The 18,436-nt window shown below is 42.4% G+C and overlaps 1 protein-coding gene across 4 annotated transcripts in view; it reads right to left on the bottom strand.

Annotated features, from left to right (window-relative positions):
• Positions 1–18,436, bottom strand: part of P4HA1 (prolyl 4-hydroxylase subunit alpha 1) — a 635,357-nt gene that overhangs the window by 313,867 nt on the left and 303,054 nt on the right. For 2 of the 4 annotated variants that reach the window (XM_044056111.1, XM_044056112.1), the window contains exon 9: positions 1,716–1,786. The exons of the other annotated variants lie outside the window; for them this stretch is intronic. In XM_044056111.1, coding sequence (XP_043912046.1) covers positions 1,716–1,786 — 71 coding nt within the window. The remainder of the gene's footprint in view (positions 1–1,715; positions 1,787–18,436) is intronic. 4 annotated transcript variants of the gene reach the window in all.

The following is an 18,436-nucleotide window of genomic DNA, read 5'->3' as shown; positions in this document are numbered from 1 at the left end:
CCCCGGACAGGGTGCCAGGTGAACCAAATCAAAGCAGAGTTCACTATGCCTTCCCTACATGGATGCATGCTCATACATGCCCACTAAGAATGTTACCACCAATCAAAGTATTGCTAAGTATAACACCCGACTCCTCCCTGGCCACATCATCGGCATCCTACCCCCTCCTCTAAGGGGACTGCTACATTCTTTAGATGGCTGTACCCACCCCGAAGGCTGGGCATGACCCTCTTCCCCTTCCAGTGTGTCAGTTGCCTCAGCCACTAATTGATCCTGGGGTGTCTGTGTCACAGTCAGGGCTTTAGCTTTACCCCTATGCACTGCTGGAGCTAGATGCAAAAGGATTATTTTTTCTGGAAAAATTAAAATAAAAATTAAAAAGACAAACTTATGCTCTGTAGCCTAGTATTAGGCACAGGTCACTACAGATACAATGTTTTCCACGACAGGAAACAAGATACAGCTTGCAACAGGTTCAAATGGAACCAGCAACAAATTTTTAATAAAATTCAATTTTCTTAGTATATTGTAGTAGCTGTGGAAGGAAATTGAAGTCCATGAAGTATGATGTGATCTACTGAGATTTATAAGTAATGACAAAGTACCAAAATAACCCAAGAAACAACAGACTACCAACAGTGCCACCTATACAGACTAAAACTGCTTCATAAAGGAATCATAAACCAATGGTGCTGCAAGTCTGGAGAGTCCACTGTGATGGATTTCTGGTACAGCAATGATGGGTCTCAAGTGTGTAACACAAAAAGAAGAATCTAGGTCAAACACTGAAAAATGTTTCTGTGACACCTAAAAGGAAGCGCTAGAATATTATCAAAAGTAACAAAATAAGGACAGTTCCTTTTCTTCACAGTAAGTTGCCCAGTCAATTTGTCATTTATATTGGTCTGTGCTAATGGCCATCTGAACAAATTAATGACAAACTATTCCACACATTTTTCATTACACTAAATGTATATTCTTTTAGAAATCAGCAAAACACAGGCCTCTGCCCTTACAGCTGTCAATGCTTTTGCTAAAAAAATTCCTACAGCTTCTCATGGTCAGGCTGGAAGTGCAGATATTGCTAAATTCTTTTCCACTACAGGAAAGACTGAACATATAAGCACATACAAATTGCCAAGAATGCAAAACAAAGTTTCAAAAGCTCAAATGTCAGCAAGTAACTGGCAATGTGCAAATTGAGAAAGGTGAGGTTTAATGCCCAGCCAACTTTTTGGGGATTCAGTGCATACATTCTGGCTAGCAACGCTTTTTAAGTAGTCCTAGTGCTGAAGTTTTTTAAGTAGTCCTAGTGCTGAAGCTTTTTAAGTAGTCCTAGTGCTGAAGTTTAAGTAGTCCTAGTGCTGAAGTTTTTTAAGTAGTCCTAGTGCTGAAGCTTTTTAAGTAGTCCTAGTGCTGAAGTTTTTTAAGTAGCCCTAGTGCTGAAGTTTTTTAAGTAGTCCTTGTGCTGAAGTTTTTTTAAGTAGTCCTAGTGCTGAAGTTTTTTAAGTAGTCCTTGTGCTGAAGTTTTACAGTTCCAGAGGTGAAGCTCATGGAAAAGACCTCATTGAAGATATACAGTCAAAGATTAAAATAAGTAACAACACTTCAACAAAAGCAAAAAGCAGACATGAGAGAGAGAGTGAGAGAAAGACAGGCAGGCATTCATCTGGAAATGTTCAGATGGATGAAAGTACCTCACTGTTTCCCCTTACCTCTTGGAAACTCTGTAATGTGCTGTTGTCAATTCCCCAGTTATGGGATCATGCACTGTGGCACGCCTGAGCTACAAAAACAAAAATAATGTTTTTTAATTTGGAAACACACACACGGTTGTAGAAAGGTTTCTGATTAGTTACGTACAGAAGTATTCATCAGTAAAGAAAACATCCCACATTGGCACAAATTGCCAGATGTTCACTTGTTAAAGTTATTAAAGTGTTCAACATGAGTCCTTTCCCTTTGGACTGCTTTTCTGCAGGCTATACTTTCACACTTTACCAAACATAGTGCATTTGTAATCATTAACGTGACGTAAGTTTTATCACTTTCACTTCTCAATGTCCAGAGTTTCCAGTGTAGTCTTGCTTTAATTAGCAATAGGGAAAACAAGGTTACAAATTCCATGCATTCAATCATGGCCTCACCTGGATTTTTTTTTTTCAGATGAAAGGTTACTGCGACGTCTGACGTGTGTGTGTGGTATCACACATATGTGCATGTGTACATGAATGACAGCATGTGCTTGTATGAAGGGGCATTTTTCATCATATTCCAATACTCATTTTTTTTCAGAATTTTTAATTATTTGCTACTGCATGCAGTGATACATACACTGGCAAAAGACACTCAACAGCCACCAAAGTTATTCAAGAATTAATTTTTACTTTACCAAACCAAATACTAAATATTCCCAAAAAATCCTTTCACATAATTCTGTAGAAGTACATCTCATGACTTTTTCCTCCCATAAGTACCAGTCAGTCAGTTCCCAGCTTTCAGTAATATAGTAAAACTCACACATTTCTTTCTTAATGAAATCTGATCTTTCAGGCTGCCTATATATTCTAGACTTAACACATGACTTTAGCATTAGTAGTTGAACTGGAAATGCTTTCTTCTTCTCTGTAAAGAAAGCTGCCATGTTCAATGATAATAAAGTATGGTGGCGACATACTGTGAGAGCACTTCTTTGGTGGGAAGGTGGCTCTGCAGTAGTACAACAAAATTTCATCTCACTAATGTCAGTCACGGTGTGGTTTGTTTTTTCCAGGCTTCATGGATCCATATGTAAGAAGGCAACATCTGTCAGCTACTACTATTCTGACAACAGGTGAAATATACCCCACGCAAAAGCAGCAATAACCCATGCTGCTTTTGATTCATCTACAAAGAAGCCTGCAACTAAAATAAAAATGTAAATGCATGCAACAGGATATGCACAAAACAATTACATATAATTTATGGTATGGTATAAGGAAATTCACTGTATCCAATTCAATTCCACACAGGAGGCAGTAGTTACATATCTAAGAGTGTGCTCCTTGAATACCTGCTATTAACGCACGTGCCTTACAGTAATCCTTTCCGTAGTAAGGAACCTTGAAGTACTGTAGCAAAAAGGCAAAATCCAAAGTAGTACTACTCTGGATAAGGCAAGAAGAGGACAGCTACAACAAGAGGTCCTCCAAGACTGTTGTAACAAAAATGTGTCCGACATTTCACTCTGCACATACAACTGCATTTTCAGCCTGTAGCTTAATATCTGCCCTGTACTGATGCACTTCTGAAACAAGCAGAAAGGGAGCAGCTCTGACACAACATGCCATAAGAGTGGTGCAAATGCCAGAGAGGCAACTGTAAAGGGAAAGGAGTTAGGAGATTAAGCCTGCTTATCTCTTCAGTGTGCGTGTGTGTGTATATGTATGTGGAGGAGAGAAATGGGTGCATGGCTCAGGGTGTGGATACTGGCAATGTTGCCTTCAGTGGATGCCATCGATCTGTTGCGATGCATCAGATTAGGCAGGTTACTGAGGGGTTACATAATTTATCCCAGCAAGTGATGTGGCCCCACCACACCAACTACATGTCTACACCTTTAAGAAGCATCACAGGAACTGTGCAAGGTGGTATAGAGCTTAACAGAAAAATTCACGTCTGCCTGCATGACAGCATCACCTTGACTAGCTTCCGACTAAATTCAAATGGTCAACAGGCAAAAGGGGCACACAGGACTGATGTCAGATCATCAGTGATATAAAATAAAGCAGCCAACGCCATTACATCACTCTTTCTTGCCGAGGAGCCCAAAGCAGAAGCAGTTCACACAAGTGTTGGTCGCCGCTACCTGAGTTTTCATTTCAGAATTGAAGTTGAAGTCTTCTAAAGCTAAGTACCCTGTTGGGGATCCTTTTTTCTTGCTCTAACCGATGTCAGAAAAAGTTAATTGTCTTGTCTGTGGAAAGCAAATACCACACAGACCACGATGTCCTTTGCTGTCACTTTTGTGCTTTGTTCAATGACAGAACTATACATAGTTGGACCCTTATTGTAGCTAGATATTTTCACTCTCAGTCCTCTAATTCCAATATGGCTTTGGTAAGCCATCCGACTACTGACCTTTGGAAAAAACGTAGGGATAAAGACAGCAAGACTGCACAGGTCCAAAACTACCTTCAACGCTTCTGTTAAGCTAGTCGTCAGTTCTCCGGTCCTGAGTGAGGCGCTTTTGCAACCCCTGATGGCCACTTCTGTGGATTTGCAGGCCGCTACCGAGACCCTTTCTGAGTCCAGTATGCAGTGAGGTTCTTATTCAACACAGGATCCTGCGGATGTCTCTACCTTGGATGGGTCCGGAGCCACTGAGCAAGCACCACCAACCGAGGCAGTACTTCACACTACCGATACTCGACACAAACAGATGATTTCTTTTGCGTCTTCAGTTCTTTCTAAAACTACAGAGTTTCTAAGGCCCAGGGTATGAACTACGCCCAAAAAAAACAATGACCCAAGATCAAGCACCTGCTTCCTTGCCTCAGTCTCAAATGCTTAAAATGGCAGAAGACCTTATTATGCTTATTAGGGGAAGCCAGGCTACCCCTTCCAAAAGAAAAAGAGACTTGTCCCCAGTAGTTTTATCTGAACAGGAGTCCGATGACTCTGATGCTTCTGAATATGAAGACGTGCAACCCCTCCCTGCTTATGAGGATTCTGATGCAGAGGAATCCATTCCTTCTGCCTCTCCATCACAGGATTTTTCATTTGGTGAAACCCTTCATACTTTAAGGGAGCATTTCCAATGGGAATGTCAGGACTATCCTCAGTCAAAAAAGAGACTCAGGGAATTCTTAGATTTACCACAGCACAGACCTTTGGCCATTCCTCCTGTCCTATATGATGTTTTTATGGAACCCAGTTTGACTCCTGACACCCTTCCTCCTGCTCCCTGGAAACCTGAGAGGTACTACAGAGTCCCTGACTCTCACAAATTCCTTTTCAAAAATCCTACTGCTGACCCAGAGGTCATCTCTCAAGGACCTAAAGGAATTAAAGCAACCTCAGCTAAGAATCCCACCCCCTCGGACAGCGATTCCCAAGCTTTAGACAGATGGGGTAAAAAAAGTATACACCTCTGCTACTCTTGCTATTAGACCACTAAATTGTCAGTTCCACATTCTGAAATATCAGCAGCAAACCACGGAACTCCTCAAATAAAAAATATATTCCTCCCCTGCTTGTGCATATAATTTTATATATATATATATATATATATATATATATATATATATATATATATATATATATATATATATATATATATAGTACAGTTTTGTACCTACCATAAATATAGATGTCCGAACAGGAATGCATCTGCAGTCCTTACAAATGGGTTGTCCTGTCGTCAGGCAGCCCTTCGGTCGGCCGGATTCCAAAGTCTGGGTCTGGCCTCAGCTGGTGTCGCACTTCACCCGATGTCATAGCTGCAGTTCTTCAGGTATAAAGGCATCAGCCGATGCCATTTTCCTCAGTGTTTCTTGCCCCAGATGCCAGTTGCCCTCTTGGATAGCTAAATTTTGGATAAATGCCAATGTTTCCAAATAGTAGAAGGCAAACACAAACAATAAGCATGTATGTACATATATACAAACAAATACACCATAAGAGATCCCCCCCCAGCTAGCTATTAGATGGGCCAATACCCTAGGAATACCACAGAGGGGAAGGAGGGTGGGTAATCCTGACTGCAGATGCATTCCTGTTCGGACATCTACATTTATTGTAGGTACAAAACTGTACTATGTCCTTCAAGGATGCATCTGCAGTCCTTACAAATGGGTAGAATACCATAGCCAAACTAGGGGAGGAGGAAGAAGAAATTATGGTGTAGTTAGGATCCCTTGCAAAACAGCAGTGGCAAACCCTGCTCGGGATCTAGAGTATAAAGGTAAGTTATAATGCTTGGCAAATGTATGCACGGAGGTCCAAGTAGCAGCCTCTATAATGTCCTTGGTAGCCACTCCTCGTAAGAAAGCTGTGGTAGTGGCTGTAGCCCTTGTAGAATGAGGCCTTATGTTCTGTGGAGTTTGCTTTCCATGGTAGGAGTAACAGAATCTGATGCAATTTCCTATCCACTTGGAGATTGTCTGTTTTGAAATTGCTTTTCCTTCCCTTCCTGTTGCATATGCCACCAGAAGCTGGTCAGTTTTTCTATTGCTCTTGGTTCTGTCCAGGTAGTAACACAACTGTCTATGTACATCCAAAGTGTGCAGCAGTCTTTCCCCCCTGTTCTGTGGATTGGGGAAGAAGGTAGGTAGGTGGATAGCCTGGTTTAAAGACACTCTGGATACCACCTTAGGCATAAATGTAGGATTTGTTCTCATGGACACTCTATCTTGATGGAAGATTAGGAAGGGTTGTACTGCCATTAAAGCCTGTAGCTCAGAAACCCTTCTTGCTGAGGTAATTGCCAGCAGAAAAGCAGTTTTCCAGGATAGGTGTTGAAGATCTGCTGTTGCTGCTGGTTCGAAAGGGGGAGTGTCAATTTTTCTAGCACAAAGTTCAAGTCCCATGCTGGTAATGGTGGTTTCCTAGGAGGTTTTACATTTTTAATTCCTCTCAGAAACTGCCTGAGTAGAGCATGCGAGAAGACAGGTGGATCGAAGCTGTATTCTGCAGAAATAGCTGATGCATGTATCTTGATGGAGGAGTAGGACAGGCCTGTATGGAAAAGCTCTGCCAAATACTCCAGGATGTTGGCAATGTCTACCTTTGACACATCTTTTCCCCTTTCAGTACTCCAAATGAGAAACCTTTTCCATTATCCTGCATATTTCCTTCTTGTTGAAGGTCTGCGGGCCTCAAGGATAATGTCTTTAACTCTTTGGGATAAATCTGGGTTAGTTGCTCTTATGTAATGTTCCAGGCAGTCAGCTTCAGAGTTTTCAGGTTTGGATGCAGGGTGTTGTAGCCGCTCTGAGTTAACAGCAAAGGAATCAGGGGTAGTGTCCACATCTGCCCCCGAGACATGCTCCTCAGTAATGGGTACCAATGTTGTCTTGGCCAGTCTGGAGCTATCAGAATGATCCTTGGATGTTCCTCTTTGATTTTCAATAGCACCTTGTGCATCAAAGGAAGAGGTGGGAATGCATAGGCTGTCAGGCCTTTCCAACTGAAGGATAGAGAGTCCACCTTCCAAGCAAGTGGGTGGTACGTCCTTGTGCAGAATTTGAGCTGGTGATTGAGTGGGGATGCGAATAGGTCTATTTGTGGCAGTCCCCATTTCCTTGTGATGACCTTGAAGATGTCCGGGTGTAGCATCCATTCGTGAGCATCCAAGGTAGTTCTGCTTAATATGTCTGCTAGGATGTTTTCTTTTCCCGGTACAAAAATTGCTTGTAACTGAATGTTGTAGCTCAGAGCCATATTCCATAGGTCCAGTGCCATCCGGCATAGAGGGTATGAATGAGTGCCTCCCTGTTTGTTGATGTACCACATGACTGTGATGTTGTCTGTCCTTATCATCAACTGCCCTTCTTGGAGGAATGGTCTGAAATTCTGGATTGCTAGTTTTACTGCCAGCATTTCCTTTTGATTTATGTGCAGGTGCAGCTGATCTGGAGTCCATAAGCCTTGTATGCACTTGTCCAGCATGTGGGCCCCAACCGAGGTCTGAGGCGTCCGTTGTGATGGTTTGGCTTGGTTGAATGCTGTGGAAGGGCAAACCTGGGTTTGACTGGCATGCCTGAGCCCACCATAGGAACTCTTGTTTCAGGCATGGGATTAGTGGTATTTCGGTTTCTAGGCTGTGCCTGTGTTGAGACCATAAATTCTTCAGGTACCACTGTAGCTTTCTCATATGCAGTCTGGCATGAGGGACCAGGATTATGCAGGATGCCATGAAGCCCAAGGCCTGCAGTACTTTCCTTGCTGTTAGTTTGTTCTGCTTTGTTAATGCCAAGAAGTAGAGAGGAAGTTGTTCTTGTTTTTCTGCAGTTAGGAATGCCATCTGTTTTACTGTGTCCAATTCTGCACCTAAGAAGGTTATTCTTTGGGATGGTATCAGTCTTGATTTTTATATTGACTGTATATCCCAGGGCTTGCAGTAAGCAAATGACTCTTTGTAAGTGTTCTGTTAGCTTGTTTTTGTTGTCCGCTTGTATCAAGCAGTCGTCCAGGTATGGATATATTTGGATTCCCTGAAGCCTGCAGTGAGCGATTACTGATGCCAGGCATTTCGTGAACACTCTGGGCAGTAGATAAGCCAAAGGGCAATGCTGAGAATTGATAATGCTCTGATCCTGCAAGAAATCTGAGGTATCTTCTGCAATTTGGTCGTATGGGGACGTGCAGGTATGCCTCCTTGAGATCTAGAGTCACCAGCCAATACTCCTTGCCCAGCATGGGAAGAAGTTGCTGTAGGGTCAGCATTTTGAATTTTGGAACAATGATGAATGTGTTTAAAGCGGACAGATCGAGAATAGGCCTCCAATTTTTCTCTTTCTTGGTACCAGGAAGAGTCTGGAGTAAAATCCCTTTCCTTGTTCCATAGATGGTACCCTTTCCACAGCTCTCATCTTTGCTAATTGAGCTATTTGTTTTAGAGCTTCTGTCTTTTGATTTGGTGGTAGGTTTGGCATTCCTCTTTTCCTGATAAAGTATGGAAATGAAACCTGTAGCCTTGGTCTATAGTTTGCAAAATCCACTTGTCTCTTGTGATGTAGTGCCAGTTTTTGAAAATAAGGCTAACTTTCCGCCTAAGGGTGCTGCAATTTGTTCCCTGGTAGGCGGTGCCAGAGCCAAGTCACTGTGATTGTCCTGTTGCAGTGGTAGTAGTTGTGTCTGTGCCTCGCTGGTTGTTACCTTGCCACTGGCGCCCCTGTAGGCACCTCCTCTGGATTGATTTCTGAGCGCCTATTCCTGCCTCTCTGTGTTTTAGAGGAGTCTGGAAAGGACCAATTTCTGGAAGGCCAGTTCCTGCTAAACCTTGGAGGCTGAACCTGTAAGAAATCTTTCACTGTTTGTACAGATTTTGCCTTCTCTTCCATTTTCTTCAGTACCTGCTGAGCAGGAGAACCAAATAAACTGACCTTATCCATAGGAGCATCTAATAGTTTTGCTTTAATATGATCCGGCAAGACCTGTTCTTTCAACCATGCATGCCTTCTTATAACTGTGCCAGTCATGGCTGATCTAAAGGAAGCCTCCAGTGCATCATAGCCACATTTTAAAGAATGGTTACTAACCTGCTGAATGTTATGCACCATTTCTAGAACATATTTCTTATCTAAAGAATCATCAGAGGACAGTTTCTTAGTTAACTGATCAAGCATAAACTCCTGGTATTGGATCATATGAAACTGACAGTTCAATGCCCTAGCTGAGAGAGTAGCAGAGGTGTATACTTTTTACCCCATCTCTCTAAGGACCTGGATTCCCTTTCAGAGGGAGAGGGTTTTAACTGAGGTCGGCTACTGCCTTAGGCCCCTGGGAGATAGTCTCGGGATCTGCAAAAGGAGCCTTGTATAAATGGTGATGTGTGTCCGGGATCCTGTAAAACCTATCGGGCTTAGCAGGGGCTGGAGGCAAAGTGTCAGGAGCAGTGCAAGCATCATTAAATGCATCATCTACAACAGGAAGAACTGGAGGTATAGCTAAAGGCCTATGTTGTGGTAAATGCAAAAGTCCTAAGCCTTTTCCTTGAGTCTGAGAAATCTTGCCCTGCCATTGAAATTGCTCTCTCATGGCATGTAAGGTTTCCCCAAAGGAAAATTCCTCTGGTGGAGAGGCAGAAGGAATCAATCCTCAGCATCGAGTCTTCATAAGTAGAAAAGGAGCCTCTGGATGGTCTGTATTGTCTGAATCATCAGAAGAATCATCTGAGGACACTGGCTCAGGGGGCTCTGCTCTAGGTCTCTTTTCTGGAGGAGGTTGAGAGGCCCTATCTGGATGAGGTTGGGATCCCCTTATTAAAGAGATGAGATCCTCTGCCAGAGTAAGCATTTGGGAACTGGAACTGGGCCTGTGAGAGGGGGGCTTAACAGGCACAGACTTAGAAGTTTTGGCTGCTTTAGCCCTGGCAAAGGCCTTTATGGACATGGCTGCAGGCGGCCTAGCAGCACCAAGTGCAGGGGTTGAAACATCCAAAGGGAAGGTGTCCGATAGTTCTTGTGAAACCACAGTAGCAGGTTGAATTTCAGAGGCCGACTCAACCAGGTTAGAAGGGGCCTCGGTAGTAGTCATGGATTCGGCTGAAGTTAGAACCGTTTGCTCGGTTTCGGCCGAAACCGAGACACTCGCGGTTTGCTTAACCGCGGTTTCGGCCGAAACCGCGGACCGCGAGTGTCGGTCCTTTTCTTTGCGTTTCTTAACTTGTGAAGTCGGAGGATCCGACGGCATTATGTACGCAAATTCTGAGCCGAAAAACTGTTCAGCAAACTCCGACTGACGTCTAAGCGTCCGTCGGTTGAAAGAAGCACAGGCTAAACAAGCTGCTACGTCGTGGTCTGGGCCTAAACAAGGTAAGCAGTAAGAGTGGAAATCTTTATGAGGTATTTGTTTCCCACAAGTTAAACAGTTATTCACTTTTTCTGACATCGGCTGAGGCAAGAAAGAGTCCCCAACGGGGTACTTAGCTTTTGAAAAGTCTTCGAAGTAGTATTCGGTAGTAGTAATCTCTGGATCTGACTGACCGGCACTTGCGAACAGCTTCTGCTTCGGGCGCCACGCGGCAAGAAAGACTGGGGAAAATGATGTCGGCTGATGCCTTTATACCCGAAGAACTGCAGCTATGACGTCGGGTGAAGTGCGACACCAGCCGAGGCCAGACCCAGACTTTGAAATCCGGCCGACCGAAGGGCTGCCTGACGACAGGACAACCCATTTGTAAGGACTGCAGATGCATCCTTGAAGGACATATATATATATATATATATATATATATATATATATATATATATACATATTTCTCTCTCTCTCTATATATATATATATATATATACATATATATATCTATAAATATATATATATATATATATATATATATACACACACACATACATATGTATATATATATCTATATATATATATATATATATATATATATATATATATATCTATACATCTATATATATATCTATATATATATATATATATATATATCTATATCTATATATATATATATATATATATATATATATATATATATATACATATATATCTATATCTATATATATATATATATATATATATATATATATATATATATATCTATACATCTATATCTATATATATATATATATACATCTATATCTATATATATATATATATATATATATATATATATATATATATATATATATATACACATCTATATCTATATATATATATATATATATATATATATATATATATATATATATATATATATATATATATATATATATACACATAGAATAACAAGAGCCTATGCATTCTGCAAGCCAAGTTACTAAGCACACCTTGCAATGTGGCTTTGATGCCCTAGAAGCATCTTGCAGGGCAGCAGTCACTGGTTCTGTCCTTAGAAGGCATGCTTGACTTAAGGAACAGACCTTGCCAGACCATGTCAAATCAAAATTATTGGATGCACCATTGAACAAAGACAATTTGTTTGGCACCAAGGCAGAAGAGGTCTTAAAAAAGATGGAAGAAAAAGTTAAATCTATGCAGACAGTTAAAGACTTTTTACAGGTCCAGCCTCCGTGGTTCAGTGGGCATTGCCCCTCCAAGCACTGTTCCTTTTCGGCCCCCTCCAGGCCAGCTCAGCCTAGACCCAGGGAATGCAGAGATCTAAGCAATGGAGTTTCTCCTCTTCAAAAACAGGGAGTGCTAAGCCACCCCCTTATGGTAAGAACTCACAATGACTACACCTCCACACATTTTACCTGTGCCCACCTGCTTGTGCCCCTAGGAGGAAAACTCTCCTTCCATGCAAACAACTGGGCCTCTATTACCAACAACCGATGGGTCCTCAACATAATGCCATAGGGATACAAATTTTATTTCCACACTCTGCCAACCCCAAAAGGATTCCCAGATCTTCCTCCAAACCACTGAGCAGAGGCCAAAAAGCAAGTCCTTTCCCTGTTCTCCAGGAGGGCAATACAGCATGTTCCTGCAGACCAGTTAGGCCAAGGTTTATATTCCAGACTCTTCCTGGTACCCAGAAAAGAGGGCACCTGGCACCCAATCCTTGATCTATCCATTCTTGAACACCTTTCTGGTGATACCAAAATTCAAAATGCTCACCTTCCAGCAGCTTCTTCTTATGCTTTCCAAGGATGCTTGGTTAGCCACCCTAGACCTAAGAGGCCTACCTACACATCCCAATCAGGGAATCTTGTAGGAAATATCTACGTTTCAGGGCAGGATCTATGCACTTTCAGTTCTCTGTGCTTCCCTTTGGCTTATCCACTGCTCCCAGAGTTTTCACAAAATGCCTGGCTCCAGCCATTGCTTTTTGCAGACAAAGAAATATTCAAATTTACCCCTATTTAGACGATTGCCTGATTCAGGCAGACATTCAGGAAAAGCTGTTACAGCACCTAACCTTTGTAAAGGACCTACTGACCTCCCTGGGGTACCCTATCAATGAAAAAAAAAATCAAAACTAGTCCCCACACAAAAAAAAATTGTATTCCCGGGAGCAAGCCTGGACACAGCATCTCAGATGGCATTCCTTACTCCAAAAAACAAGCCTACCTGACAGGCTACTTCTTTCAACTAGCCACCAGAACAGAGTTATCCACAAGGAAAATCCTGCAAGCTCTAGGGTTAATGGCCTCCTGCATTCTACATGCCAGACTGCATATGAGGAAACTACAATGGTACCTAAAAAGCCTTTGGTGTCAACACTCTCAAGACCTAGAAACTATCATACCAATGATACCTTGTCTAAGGAAAGATTTTCTTTGGTGGGCAGCAGCATGCAACCACAACAAGGGACTTCCCTTCTCACAACCCCACACCACCCAGACCCTCACCACAGATGCATCAGACTATGCCTGGGGTGCACACCTGGATGGCAGGTGCATTCAGGGCCATTGGAGCCCAAATCAAATACATCTTCACATCAACCAAAAAGAGATGCTAGCTGTTCAGCACGCTCTGATAGCTTTCAGACCCCTACTCCCCCGTTGTCTCTACTGATCAAAACAGACACCACAGTGATGCGGTATATCAACAAGCAGGGAGGGACTCACTCTTATCCTCTCTGCACACTCGCCATGACCCATTGGCACACTGCCTCAGCCATGCAACTACACCTGCTGGCATAATTCCTGCCAGGCTTCCTAAGCTCTCTGGCAGACGACTTAAGCAGAAAACTGCTAGACCCACATGAGTGGCAGCTAGATCACATAACCTTTACCCTTGTAACCCAGACATGGGGCACCCCGACGGTGGATCTCTTTGCCTCCAACTCCAATCATCAGCTCAGCAAATTCTGCATCAGAGAACCTCACTGCAAGGCCTGGAAAGTGGATGTTCTATCCTTCAAGTGGGTAAACCTCTCTGTCTATGCAGTTCCCCCTCTACCACTTATTTCAAGGGTACTGCTCAAAATAAGGGAGGAAAACCTGATTGCCCCAGACTGGCCACACTAGCACTGGTACCCACTGCTGCGCAGCCTGTCACCCATGCCACCATGACCTCTACCTCAGATCCCAACACTCCTGACCCATAAGAATGGAGAATTCATGCATCCTTAATTGCAGACCCTCAATCTGGCAGCCTGGCTTATTCCCTGACCTCTCCCCAAGCTGCTAGCCTAACCAAACAAGTCCTAGATGTCATATGTGAGGCCAGACGCCCCAGCACTAGAAAATCCTATGCTGACAAGTGGAAAAGGTTTTGCACCTGAATCCAGGATAAGGGAGCCGAAACAGCACAGCCCTCCCTACCTCTCATCCTGGATTACCTAGCAGACCTACTGCACAGGGGTCTATCCTTCTCTTCTGTTAAAATTCATGCCTCTGCCATCTCTGCTCATTACAGCACAGAGCCACCTCTCTTCTCACACCCTCTCAAACAGTTCCTAAGAGAGGCTAACAACTTAAGGCCACCCAGAAGAGCTCCTATCCCAGCTTGGGACTTTAACTTTGTGTTGGAAAAGCTCACCCTACCCCCCTTTGAACCTGCAGCTTCAGCAGAGTTAAAATCCCTCTCTTGGAAATCAGCCTTGCTTCTAGCCATCACTTCAGCTAGAAGAGTTTCAGACCTGCAAGCACTCATGGCTGTAGAGCCCTTCATAATTTTCCATGCTGACAGGGTCTCCCCTCAGGACTAACCTATCCTTCATGCCTAAAGTGGTGTCCAGTGTGGCTCTCAACCAATCCATTAATTTGTCCACCTTTTTCCCTAACCCACAAAACAAGGGGAAAAGGATTCTGCACTCTATAGATGTGCAGAGACAGCTCAGATTCTATCTGGATAGGTCTAAATCTTTTAGAAAAACTGACCAATTGCTAGTCAGCTTCACAGCAGGGGCAGAGGGCAAGGGCATATCCAAACAATCTCCAAATGGATAGCACACCATCTATTTCTGCTACAAACATGGGAAACCACCCCCAAAGTGGGTCAGGACACATTCCACCAGGGCAACCTCCACCTCTGCAGCTTTTCTCAGAGGGGTCCCCACCAGGGACATCCTGGAGGCTGCAACATGGACTTCTGTTCATACCTTCACCAAGCATTGCAAGAAAGACTGATGTAATGGCGTCGGCTATCTGATTTGATACCACTGATTACCTGACGTCAGTCCTGGAGCGACAGCAACCTACGCAGAAATACTAAGCCTCTGGTATTTGGGCCGACTGAGGGCTACCCCTGGCAGGATAACCCAAATGTGATGACTGCAACAGTGAAACACGAAGACCATCCTGAGTTACATATGATTCCTAATTGCAACTGCTGCTGTTTCTGATCTCATGACACAAGAAAAGCACCATAAGCATGCTTTACTGTGAAAAATAAGTCTGTTTTATCCACACTGAAAAACAGTTTCAAGAATTCATCCTTACTGTCTGAAACAAAAGTGAATGTGTGGTTTCTGCTACTTAAAATGGGGTTCCATAACAATCAAAATGAGTCAGGCAATTAAGAGTCGTAAACACTAAAATAGAAGTAAACTGATTCTTAAATATGTCTACCATCCTGGACTCTAGCAAAAGCAAGGAAGGCAGCTTTAGCTGTGCGGGTTCAGGCGGGTCATTCTAAAATGAGTTAAGCTTCTTCAATTTTTGAACTGAAAAGGATACACTGAAAATGCCAAAAAGTGTGAAAAAATATTTAAGAGCAGATATATATATATATATATATATATATATATATACACTCACACACACATACACACACACACACACACACACACACACACACACACACACACACACACACACACACACACATATATATACATACGCACACACACACATGCATACGCACCAACTCCACTGTCACACAACAGATGGGAAAAGAAAGGCAAGACTACAGCAGTGCACTGACAGGTCTGAATAATCCAGTCAATGCACTTTTGATAAACCACAGTGAGAAGATAACGAAGTACAACTATTCATACAAAGGCACTCGAGTGTAGAATAACCAAACATTTTACACTGATCTGAACTTGAAGCTACATAAAACAGCAGGCAAGTCTGTAGAGATCATATCTATCTGTGGGGTGCTATAAAACATATCCTCTTTTTCAAGTTCAAGACACTAGATGGTGTGAACAGGAGGATATCCGTCTTCAAAATGCTCAAGTTTTATGGCCAAAGCTGATCATTTTCTAACCCGAGCAGTTTACAATGCCTCTTTCTGGACAGGAAACACATTTGCCACCATCCAAAAGAGTATACTGTGAAATCAGTTGTTTCCCCAAAATAAAACATATTTATTTTTGTGTGTGTGTGGGGGGGGGGGGGGGGCAGAACAGATGATGAATTGATTACATGAATCAATATCCATTCCTTAAAAAACAAAACAGTATTTGACAAAACTTTGTTTTATTTTATCCAAGGAAAAACAGAGGCAAAGAAATCTTCAGTTTCTGAAACAATGTTATCTGAGACAAAACACATGAAGGGGCATTCCAGAGCTTAAGTGACTGGAAAAAGAATTGTACAATTGATTGAGTCCTGACTGATTGATTGATGGAACAGTTTAATAAAAGATGCTAACTTCTGTAATGTTATGGAACCTTAGAGGGTGTTATATTAAGTAAGGATGTGCAGGGAGCAAAGCCCCTTACATGGGAATATTATTCATCCAAGACTGCCAAGTTATTTTTCACTTAAACAAATTCCAGTGACACAGCCCATCACCAGTTGATGGACTGTAGCATAACCAAACAGCACAGATAATGTGTTAAAGGTTCAGTGGATGACCTTCAAGATTCCGGGGTTCTGTGGAGTGTCACAGATGTACCAACTTCAGGTCATGCCCTATCCAGTAGCACCTGAATGTCTAACTCCATCACAGAGCATCATTCTAAAACTGAGACTCTGACTTATGCTGGTATGTGCACTGGTTCATGTAACAATCTGCCACTACTTTATAACTTACATGATTTTTACCATAAACCACCTGTGTTCACAAATATCCTCAAACTAACTTCAGAAACCAAAATGTTCTTAAAATGGCTATTTTTCCAGCAGTCAAATGTGTATTAAAACTTTAGCACCTGAATGGGACATAAGCTTTTACTCTCATTCTCATAATGAACGGCCATTATTTTTCTGTATTACGCACTTTTGACAGGCTGCATTTTTCCTGTAATAAAAGCTGTCAAAAATGCATAACCATTTGAACAAGAGGTTAAAGTTGGCACTTTTTCCCTTCTTTTCTGTTTTTCCTGCAACTTTTCTTCCAATTCCTTAATTTTTTGACGTCACACACTTTGTTAGGTTCTTTTATATCTTATCTTTCATACTTTACCAGTTAAAAAATAAACTGTCCATCCCCTTTTCTGTGTTCACAGAATCACAGACATTCTATGGCCGACTGAGTGGCATGACCATTTTAGCCTTGCCAGTACCCTCCCTCAGGCCACATTTCCTTTTTCTAGAAGAACCATAAAAATCCATCCTGGAATAAAATTATGGCTTTCCATCCAGTCTTCTATTTTATGTTTAAAAGAAAAGTACAGTTTTGTACCTACCATAAATGTAGATGTTCGAGGATTCCATTGCTGCAGTCCTTACTATTGGTATAGTCCGCGTCCAGTCGGCCCGAATACCAGAGTATAAGGCTGACGTCGGTCAGGGCGCATTAGACTGACGTCAGTACGTCAGAGTACTAATGCGCATGACCGACGTCATATCCTCAGTCTTTTCTTGCCCCAGATGTCAGAAGACCCTAAAAAGACAAGTCCCAAAATACCTGCACCAAAAACATGTACAATATATACAAGAATATATACAAAAATATAAGCATGTAAACTCACCTACACAACCACCCCTAAACACAGAGGGAAAGGAGGGAGGGTAAATTGGACTGCAGCAATGGAATCCTCGAACATCTACATTTATGGTAGGTACAAAACTGTACTATGTTCTTCTTTCCATTGCTGCAGTCCTTACTATTGGGTAGAATCCCAAAGCAGAGGTAAGGAGGCTGGCAAATCATAAAGAAGTAGGAGCTGACAACATGCCTTGCAAAACAGCTGTGGCAAAACCAGCCCTAGACTTAGAGTAGATAGGAAGGTGATAATGCTTAGAGAAAGTATGTACTGAACTCCAAGTAGCTGCTTCCAAAATATCCTTAGTTGCCACCCCCCTTAGAAATGCTGTTGAAGTGGCAGTAGCCCTAGTGGAATGAGGCCTAATCCCAGCTGGAATCTCCTTGCCATGATGGGAATAACAAAATGCAATGCAAAAGCCAATCCATCTAGAAATAGTTTGTTTGACACAGGCTTGCCCTGTGAACTCAAAGCAAAAGAAACAAACAACTGCTGAGACTGCCTGAAATCCTTAGTCCTGCTTAAATAATAACGAATTGCCTGTGTACATCTAAAGTGTGCAAAATCTTTTCCCCTTTATTTTGGGGTCTGCATAAAAGTAGGCAAATGAATAGTTTGGTTTAAAGCCACACTAGAAACCACCTTAGGCATAAAGGAAGGATTAGTACGTAATGATACCCTATCCTTATGGAAAATCAAAAATGGCTCTACTGCCATAAGGGCCTGCAACTCAGACACCCTTCTTGCAGAAGTAATAGCCAACAGAAAAGCAGTCTTCCATGACAAGTATTTCAATTCAGCAGTAGAGGCTCAAAGGTTGTAGAGTAAGTTTTTCCAACACAAAATTGAGATCCCAAGCAGGAGTAGGAGCTCTCTTATATTCTTTGCCCCTCTAAGAAACTGCTTGAACAAAGGATGCGAAAACAATGGTGAGTCACAATC

This window comes from Protopterus annectens, chromosome 14.part0, assembly GCF_019279795.1.
Source record: "Protopterus annectens isolate FY-2018-M chromosome 14.part0, PAN1.0, whole genome shotgun sequence".
NCBI lineage: Eukaryota > Metazoa > Chordata > Ceratodontiformes > Protopteridae > Protopterus > Protopterus annectens.
This window is presented reverse-complemented; position numbering and strand designations above follow the sequence as displayed.